At 43.7% G+C, this 9341-nt stretch overlaps 1 protein-coding gene across 1 annotated transcript; it reads right to left on the bottom strand.

The window, feature by feature from the left end:
• Positions 1 to 6514: 6514 nt before the first annotated feature.
• Positions 6515 to 8609, bottom strand: LOC101323712 (lathosterol oxidase-like). The gene is given in 3 exon segments (XM_019939997.2): positions 6515 to 8087; positions 8338 to 8382; positions 8464 to 8609. Coding segments are annotated over 3 exon segments (903 nt in total). The 3' UTR covers positions 6515 to 7375.
• Positions 8610 to 9341: the final 732 nt, after the last annotated feature.

The following is a 9341-nucleotide window of genomic DNA, read 5'->3' on the forward strand; positions in this document are numbered from 1 at the left end:
CTCCACGGCATGTGGGATCTTCCCGGACCAGGGCTCGAACCTATGTGCCCTGCATTGGTAGGCGGATTCTTAACCACTGTGCAACCAGGGAAGCCCTCGTTAAATACTTTTCAGATGTATGACTGAACATCTACTGTGTACTTAGGGAGGGGGTCTTCACCCACTTTAGGGATCTGATGAAAGCTGTCCTTGTGGCAGACAAATGAACATCCTCAAAAATATTTACAGACATTTTTAGAGGGTTATTGGACCTGCTGACGTCTGCGCATTGAGGTCATAGACCCCAGGTGAAGAGCCCCTGACCTAAGGGCTCAACCTTGAATCAGACAGTTTCTGTTCTCGAGCCACTCGTAACCTAGGTAGTTACCGCTTAACCATGAATTTCTCAGCCCATTTCATTTCAGGATTGACAAGCACGATCTGGTAATGAAGTAAAATATGTTTCTCATTACAATTCTCACGGCACTGAGAGGAAAGCCATTCATGTTCAAGCTTTAAGAGAAAGGCTTCATGCCAAGTACCATGGGGGCACAAAGACATACCCCACACAGTCTCTGCCCCCGAGGAGTCCTTTATCTCCTAGGAAGTATGGACAGTGATACCGAAACATAGCAATTTCAAGGTCTGGTGAGTGGGACAGCTGATGAGCAGGGAGGGTGCCTGGTGGGCTCAGGTGAGAGGAGGGGAAGCTGAGGCCAAATCTCTGCAGTTCCTGTGATGGAGACACAGAGCAGGGTTCCAGGCAGGGTAAGAACTCAGATACTGTGGCTGTTAAATCTCACCCCTAGAGCCCAACATCCAATATTACTGGAAATAATTGCAGAGTGGGGGTGGGTATCATGGAGCCGGGGGACCTGGGTAGGAATCCTGACTCTACCAATCACTGCCTGGGTGTCCTCAGGCCAGTTCCTTAATGTCTCTGAGCCCCCATTTCCTCCTAATATTACTGAAAAAAATTAGAAATAAGACATAATACAGTATATATTGGCTGCCTAACAGGTTAAGGTGTGTTAGTTTTCACCCCCTAGTAAGTCAGGAGCCAGGGTGATGTTAGCTCCTCTGACGTGGCCCCTTATCAACTCCTCCAAGTGGTCATGTCTGCCCAACTTCCCAGGCAGCCACTCATTCCTTCCAACCCATTTCACCAGACAGCTTTGGGAAGGAGCAGGGCATCTGGAAACTGGAAGTTCAGTCCCAGTCCCCTCACTCACCAGTTTGTGAGTAGCTACTTAACACCTGTTCCTCAGTTTCCTCATCTGTAAAATGGGGATATGATATGTGTCTCACAGAGCTGTGGTGAAGATTAAGTGAGAGACTACATGTTGCAAAAAATTAAGCCATTGTGAGTGATCCACAAAAATGCCTGTTGGCACCGTGATGATCTCACTGAGTCCGGGAGGAAGAGTAGGGACCAAGGCAAGGTCGCCTGGCTTGTCCTCTCTGAAGAGAAGATGGAAAAAGAGATCAGATGGAGCCTGGGGCTAATGATTTGGTGTATTCTCTTTCCTTGGGCTCGTCAAAACAGAACCACAAGGGGCCTTGAAAGGGAGAGAATGCATGTTTGCCCAGAGCCTGCTCTATGCCAGGCACCGAGGGAGGTGCTTTGTATAAATGAGCTTATTTCATCCCGAGGTCAGCATGCTTATTGCATTTCAGAGATGATACAACTGAAGCTCAGGAGACCCTTTCAAGAAACTTGTAATCAGGATTGCCCTTGAGTGTAACAGAAGATGGTTTGTTCAGAGGGAAAAAATGGAGATCAAAGACAGGTCAAGTGGAAGAGGAGAGGAGATGCAATCCTGAATCTTTCTGGCATCCTCTTTGCAAAGACTTAGCATTTCACAGAATACTAACGTTTCAGAGCTAGAAAGGAGCATATGGAGATGATCTAGGTTAGATTCTCTTTTGTAAGGTGAGGTTCAGAACCTGTAGGGGACTTGCCCAAACTCATGGCTGCAGAGCAGAGGGGGCTAGACTATAATTTAACCCTCTGGGCCCTGAATCCAGCCTTGCTCCATTGCCCCATTATTCCATACTTCTGTGTGTGCCTGTGTGTCTGACTAGGAAAGGAAAAACCTGGAGAGAAAAATCTCTTTTGAGAGCATCACTCAAGTGAGAGGCTCAGAGATTCGCTGAAAACACATTAGACATTTCGGCATTGCTGAGATGATTGTCGGTAACACTTGACAGGTTGCTTTTATGTCCATAACTTGTCTTTCTGGGTCTTGTGTAAGCAGGGCAGGTTGGCTCTGGGACCTTTGGCATTCACATGAGCTAAGAATGCTTTACTACAACTACACTTTGCTACTTGAACATTATTAGTTTTGAAAAATGCTGTCTGGTCTCAGACCTTGAGTTAAACTTGGAACTGATAGAGCAGTAAAATGCAGTATAGATACAGTGAGCTGTGGACGAGACACACTGATTATTCATTCAGCACGTGTTTATGGAGCACCTATACTTAGGCTTGCTAAGCTCTTCTGTAGACCTTCCTAATGGAGGGAAAGGATCATAAATGACTAAGTAAAATACATAATAGTGATAAGGAGAAGGTGACAGGAATTTCTGGAGATGGGGAGTTCAGAGTAGGCCTCAGTGAGAAAGGGACATTTGAACAAAGACTTGCAGGAGGCCGGAGAATGAGCCACAGCAGTGACTGGGGAGGAGTTGTTTTGGCCAGAGGGAAGAAGAAGCACAAAGTTCTAGAGACAGGAGCCTTCCTGGGAGATGGAGAACTAACACAGAGGCCAGTGTGGCTGGATCAGTGCGTTAGGAAGAAGTCGTAGGACACGAGGTCAGCGTGGTTGGTACCAGGGGCCAGAGCATGGCAGGGACTGAGGGCTGGACCAGAGTGACAGCAGCTCGGGGAGGAGAGATGGTGTGATACTGAATGTATTTTAAACATATCATCCAATGCGGTTTTAGTTAACAAATATGTGATGTGTGCTTTTAACATTCAAGGTAAATACAGCACAACTCTGAAGCGCTCACCATGAAGATGAAGCGATAAGAAAAGTAAAGAAATAGCTGCAATACGAGATTGTGTAAGGCGAAGCCCCAAGGGGAACAAATCACTAGGGGAAATCGTTCTTGTTCCGGGTCAGGGTCAGGGACATAGGCTTTACTGAAATATGTGAAAGGCCTAGCCCAGGAGGCAGCCCTGTTCTTAGGATAAATGTTAGTTAATTCACTTGGGCCTGAAGGATGCTGCTTTGCCCTCATCTGCAGAAAGATGATAATAATGACTATTGTTCTTGGAATTTTCTTTTTTTCTCTTTTCCTTTCCTTTTTCTTTTTCTTTTTTAGCTTTAAACAACAGAACTTTATTGTCTCCCAGTTCTGGAGGCTAGAATTCTATAATCAAGATGTCAGCAGAGCCACGCTCCCTGTGACACCTGTAGGGGGATACGAGTTTGCTTCTTTCTGGCTTTTGGTGGTTTGCCAGAGGTCCTTGGCATTCCTTGGCTTGCAGTTGCCCCACTCAGATCTCTGCCTTTGTTGTCACATGGTGTTCTCCCTGTGTCTCTGTCTTCACGTGGCTGTCTTGCAATAGGACACCTGTCATATTGGATTAATAGCCCACCCTACTCGAGTAGGACCTCATCTTAACTAATTACATCTGCAACACCCCTATTTCCTAATAAGGTCTCATTTTAATGTACCAGAAATTGTTAGGACTTCAACATATCTTTGCCAGTGGTGGTGGTGGGGACACAACACACTTCTACCCATAACACCAGCCTCATTTGATTATATTTCCCGTCAGGGCTTTTTACAGTAAACTAGCTTTTTTTTGCTGTCGTTCATTAAGGTTTTATCAATTAGTCCTCACACTAATTCCTTGAGGTGGGCCATTATCATCTCTCTTTTGCAGATAGGAAACTTGCTGAAGATCACACAACTTGAAGGACTTGGAGGCAGGGTTTGAACCCAAGCAGCTGACTCCCAGGCCTGTCCACCCATGGGTTTACTGTGAAGAGAAAAGGAGTTATAGAATACACCGGGGAGTAGTGGCCTCAGACCGATGGTTCTTATGACAATAAAGTCATTAAACAAATACCAAGCACCTGCTGTATGGTGTATTATACCTGCTGTATTAAATACCTGCTGTATTAAATACCTGCTGTATTAAATACCTGCTGTGTTAAACAAATACCAACACACTCTGTTGTGCTAGAAGACATGTGAGCCCAAGTAGACTCAGTCAGAGTGGACCTCGCAGTCCATGGAAGACAGACACGAATCCAATAACCACACAAATGGATGTGGTTAAGTACAAACTGAGGTTGGTGCTCTGAAGAAAACTGACCCAGTTTTAAGAACATTGAACCGGGAACTGGCCAAGATTGAGGGAGAGGGATATCTCAAAATAATATGATAATTATTAGGAATGAGGGAGTGACTTGGGTGGGATTCAGTGTAAGTGTCTGATAAGTGATCAGATAAATAAGTAACCCAGTATTCTTTCCATACCATGGGCTGTGGCACAGCAGTGAATTGTGAAATGAATCTGGTGGCTGCAACGGGCATTTTAAAAATAAAATGGAATAGCATCAAACATCAGAGGCCTTGTCCACAGGAAGAGAGGTTGTGAAACTTTCAGTTATACAGTGTATGTGTCTGTTGAGTGTGACCTGAGTCCTTATGTAAAATGTATTTCATAATGTGTTATCATCAAAGAAGTTAGAGAAACATTAGATGAGCTTTTGTGATCAGGTGGGGTCCTCAGTTTGAATCCCAGCCTTGCTTTACCTTCCCGGGGTCACTTTGGGCAGCTTATTTAATTTCTCAAAGCTGTCTCCTCTCCTGAAATGGAAGAGCATCTCTCCAATCAGTTGCAGGCAAAGAATGAGTCAATGCCTGGCGAGTGTCTAGAACAAGGTCCTCTCCCTTTCCACAGTGGCTTGGTCATGTTCAGAGGATGCTCACCTAGCTACGGCAGCCTCCCGCCCCCCACTTCCTCACACCCGTATCCCTTCTAGACAGTGAGCACCCAGGGCCCCTTGCACCACGAAGCAACCTCTTTTTGTGCCCCACGTCACAACTCCTTGCCCGGCCCCCCAGCTTTGGGCGGTGGTGGTGGAGTGTTCTTTGCCCACTGCCAGTGTCAGGGCTTTCTCTGTAGCTGAGGAAGCCTGCTCAGCCCACGTGTAGGTATAACCTGGAGCTGGGGGCCCTTAGTGTCGCTGGAGAAACCCTCAACCATGAGGAGAGTGGCTGACAGGTAAATGCCTCAGTCTCCAGTCCTTCAGACTCACACCCTATACCGTCCCTGGGGGGACTGGGCTCCGTTTCCCAAGGCGGTAACCAGCTCCATAATGTACCCTTAACTGACTTTCTCCCTGCTGGTCTCGCTTTCCTATGTCCCATATCCTGCTTCCTGGGATCTTTTCCCAAGAAATTACCTGCTCCCAAGTGCTTCTTTCAGACTTTACTTCCAGGGAACCATTTGAAGTCAGGCCAGCACCTAAATAGGCTCAGGTAACTTTTCTCAACAGCTCCCAGTTAAGGAAATTCCATCCAACCTGCTTGCTGGCTCTCACTTCCCTGGACTAATGAAAACTCAAAAGGCGGGGACAAGGAAAACCCAGAGAATCCACACTATATGTTGATTTTTGGCAGCCTTCTCAGTTTGAGTTTGAGTTCCGGCCAGGTTGGTTCATGCCTGACATTCTTTTGCGTTCTGAAGGACTCACAGCGAGAAGTACTAATTAATTGCATCATAACAAATACATGAAAATAATGACAGTTGTCATTTAGTGAACAACTTGTTCCATGAATCTTAAATGTTCTATTTCAACTTCTATTAATATTATTAGAAATTTAAATGTAATATTTAAATTCTAATTTCTTTTTTAACAGCGTTCTTAAGATGTAATTCACATACCATACAATTCACCCATTTGAAGTGTACAATTCAATGGTTTTTAGTAAATTTACAGAGCTGTTCAGCTATCACCACGGTCAGTTTTAGAAGATTTTCATCATCACACAAAATAATCCCTTATCCATTAGCAGTCCTTCCTTCCTTCTCCCAAACATCCCCGCGCCCCCCAACCCCTGGCAACCACTAATCTATTTTCTATCTCCATGGAATTGCCTATTCTGGACAATTCATAGAAACAGAATCATTTGTGGTCATTTGTGTTTGGCTTCTTTTACTCTGTATAATATTATCAAGGTTCATCGAAGTTGTAGCGCGTATCAGTATTTGATTTCTTTTTATTACCAAATAACATTTTATTGTATGGATGTACCATGTATCTATTACTTTTTTTTTTAATAGTCATAATCAACTTTTATTGATTTTACATAAACAGCTTAGAGAACGCCTTTGGAAACCATGTTTTCCCAACATATTTATGTTACAACACACGACATTTCTTTATGAAAGTATTTGTTAAATCCTTTTGCAGAGGGAGTGGGGAAAAATGAAGAAAGAGGAGGGGAAATAAGATTTCAAAACTAATCTTCAGTGATAGGCCTAAATATTTGGCAATTATTTTCTTTTATAGAAAATCACCGGACTGTAACTTTGAAACATACCAAAAGTGCAGTGCATCGATTTAATTAAAAAACCAGTGGTGTCTAATATATTCTTTGGGCATCAAATTTCCCTTTCTAAATATAATCAGGGTCATATAATTTTACACTTATTAAATAATGGTTGAAAACAATAACCATCAAAATCTTTAAATAATCCCAGATCTGGATTAAATCATGGTAGTATTAATATTTTCTAAAATTCCAATTTATTTGTTCATCAGTAAAATGTAACAGTTGACAATGTCTCCAGAGGATAAGTTTTCTATGTGTAGGAAGACAATAATCTTATAACACCTGCTATTAATCAGGTCACTGAGCTACTAACACATTATATCACGATTTATTTTCACACTGATTTTTCCACTTCAACAAAGTACAAGTAGTTGTTATCATACCAATTCTGAGTACTTAATCATTCCTGAAACAAGGAACCATCTTCATATTAGTACTTCTTTGTTATGGTGTTTAGTCTTGATATCATTAAGCACAATGAATTTTACTTAATGAATATGGATGAATTAAGGCAAAAGGACATAACCTAGTCCCCTCAATAATTTATCCTCTACCTTTTAAAAAACTGTTGTTGAGGCTATACAAATTACAGATCTACTGGCTGGAAAGACACAACTTCTCCCTTAGACCAACATTCAGTATTTTGAGCACGAGGTTAAAGTCATGGTGTTCACGGCATGTTCCCTTGTTCTACCATTATGGTCGTTCCTCGCCTGTACCCACAATACTGATTTTCAAATGATACTGTTCACTTGCTATGCGTCCTGGCTGTAGATTATTTTCCTTGTTTAAAAATATTTAATAATTGGGCAATAATCTACTCAGTCTTTGTAAACTCTCCATTGAATATTTTTTCATTTTTACAACCACTTACTGCATGGCTGTTGCACTTTTTTTCTGTCATCTTCTTCACATGATTAAGTGGTCTGTTCCCTTCAAAGGAGGAGGGATTTTTGAATGAGCCTCTAATTCTATCCCACAATGTGAAATACTGTCCATAGTTATAGTCAAAGAGCATGTGGTGGTCTGTGTGATGAGCTGAGCCATTAATAAATGGCCTGAAGATATGGGGAACACGAAAATCACCATCATGAATAGAAATTGTCCAGATATTGACCAAGACGTACAAACCTAAATGAACTACCTTGTGTAATGGGAAGATAAATGGGTATATGTGGTAAGGTAGACCCTGAAGGAAGCCATCCAGAGGATGAAAAGCATGACTTGCAAATGGAGTTGGGATCTCCCAGATATGATGAGGTTTGTGTAAGCGCTTATATACAAGTCTATGATGAAGGCCTCTGTGAATCTAGTAGATCAGCATGTCAGTGAAAAAGAGAAAGGACAGTACAGTGAATCGAAGCCAGCCGTATGGAAACTCCTCTATGCCGTCACATAGTTTGCTATAACCTCTCACCTCTAGCAGGAGCACTGAGACCGTGGGGATGCTCATCCGTGGCACTGACTGGACAGAATGCATAATCTCTCCATAGACTTGGTTCTTTAAAAATTGTGGGTGTTGGGCTTCCCTGGTGGCTCAGTGGTTGAGAATCTGCCTGTCAATTCAGGGGACACGGGTTCGAGCCCTGGTCTGGGAAGATCCCACATGCCGCGGAGCGACTAGGCCCGTGAGTCACAACTACTGAGCCTGCGCGTCTGGAGCCTGTGCTCCGCACCAAGAGAGGCCGCGATAGTGAGAGGCCCGCGCACCGCGATGAAGAGTGGCCCCCACTCGCTGCAACTAGAGAAAGCCCTCGCACAGAAACGAAGATCCAACACAGCCAAAAATAAATAAAGAAAGAAAGAAAGAAAGAAAGAAAGGAAGGAGGAAGGAAGGAAGGAAGGAAGGAAGGAAGGAAGGGAGGAAGGAAGGAAGGAAGGAAGAAAGAAGAGTTCCTTTAAAAAAAAAAGAAACAAAGGATATAAGCACCGAGATTTGTTATAATCAGGAGACTGACAGCTTGTCGGAAGATGCTGTCCTCTGGCCATGTGGCTGGATATATGTACGGTGTAAAACAATAATAATCTGCCGCCTTGAGTACAAGCTCCATCTTAGCCCCTAGAAAGGGTCCGCCACCTGCTGCTGATTCGGTTCCTGCGGGGCCCCAGCTGCTCCAGCTACTCTCTATTACTTTTTGATTGTCTCTTTTCTTCACTGTAGTACTCCTAACACCTAGAACAGTGCCTGCCACAAAAACTGTTGGATAAATATAGATGAGATATATGAATGAGTAATTGGTGAGAGATCTCACAGTAGGAATGAAACTTAGTCCAAAAACTAAGCTGTGAAAGAGGTATACGTTTCTTTATTTTTCTATAACTAAGTTAAATTCCTATTTTGAGAACCATCCTGTGCAATTCAGGGTCTCCTAGCCTGAGAATACATCTGTCTCCAGGATCATCCCCTACCCACACTGGCATCTTCTGAGACAGCCTCATTCCCCAAGATTGCAGGTATAGGAGTCCATCAGGCAGGATGCAGCTAGCTTACCTCCTTTTCCAGCAGGGATTCTCCTTGAAACTTCCCTGCCTTCCAGTGTGCAGGGGTCGCTGCCAGGCAAGGCTGAGGGATAGCTGTGAGGCTGTCTGAGATCCTCTCTGCCTGGACACACAGCTGGTGGCTCCTTCTCTGGAGTCCTGCAACCTACCCAGGTGTTGCAGACTGACAGAGGACAATTGGATTGTCCCCAGTACTTGACTCTTGTTCTCATCCCCTGACTGCCTGCTTTTTTAGCTAGCTGTAGTGGGAAGAGCAGAGGCTTGATCCAATAGCCACAAGTTCA

Source organism: Tursiops truncatus, chromosome 16 (assembly GCF_011762595.2).
Source record: "Tursiops truncatus isolate mTurTru1 chromosome 16, mTurTru1.mat.Y, whole genome shotgun sequence".
Lineage (NCBI taxonomy): Eukaryota > Metazoa > Chordata > Mammalia > Artiodactyla > Delphinidae > Tursiops > Tursiops truncatus.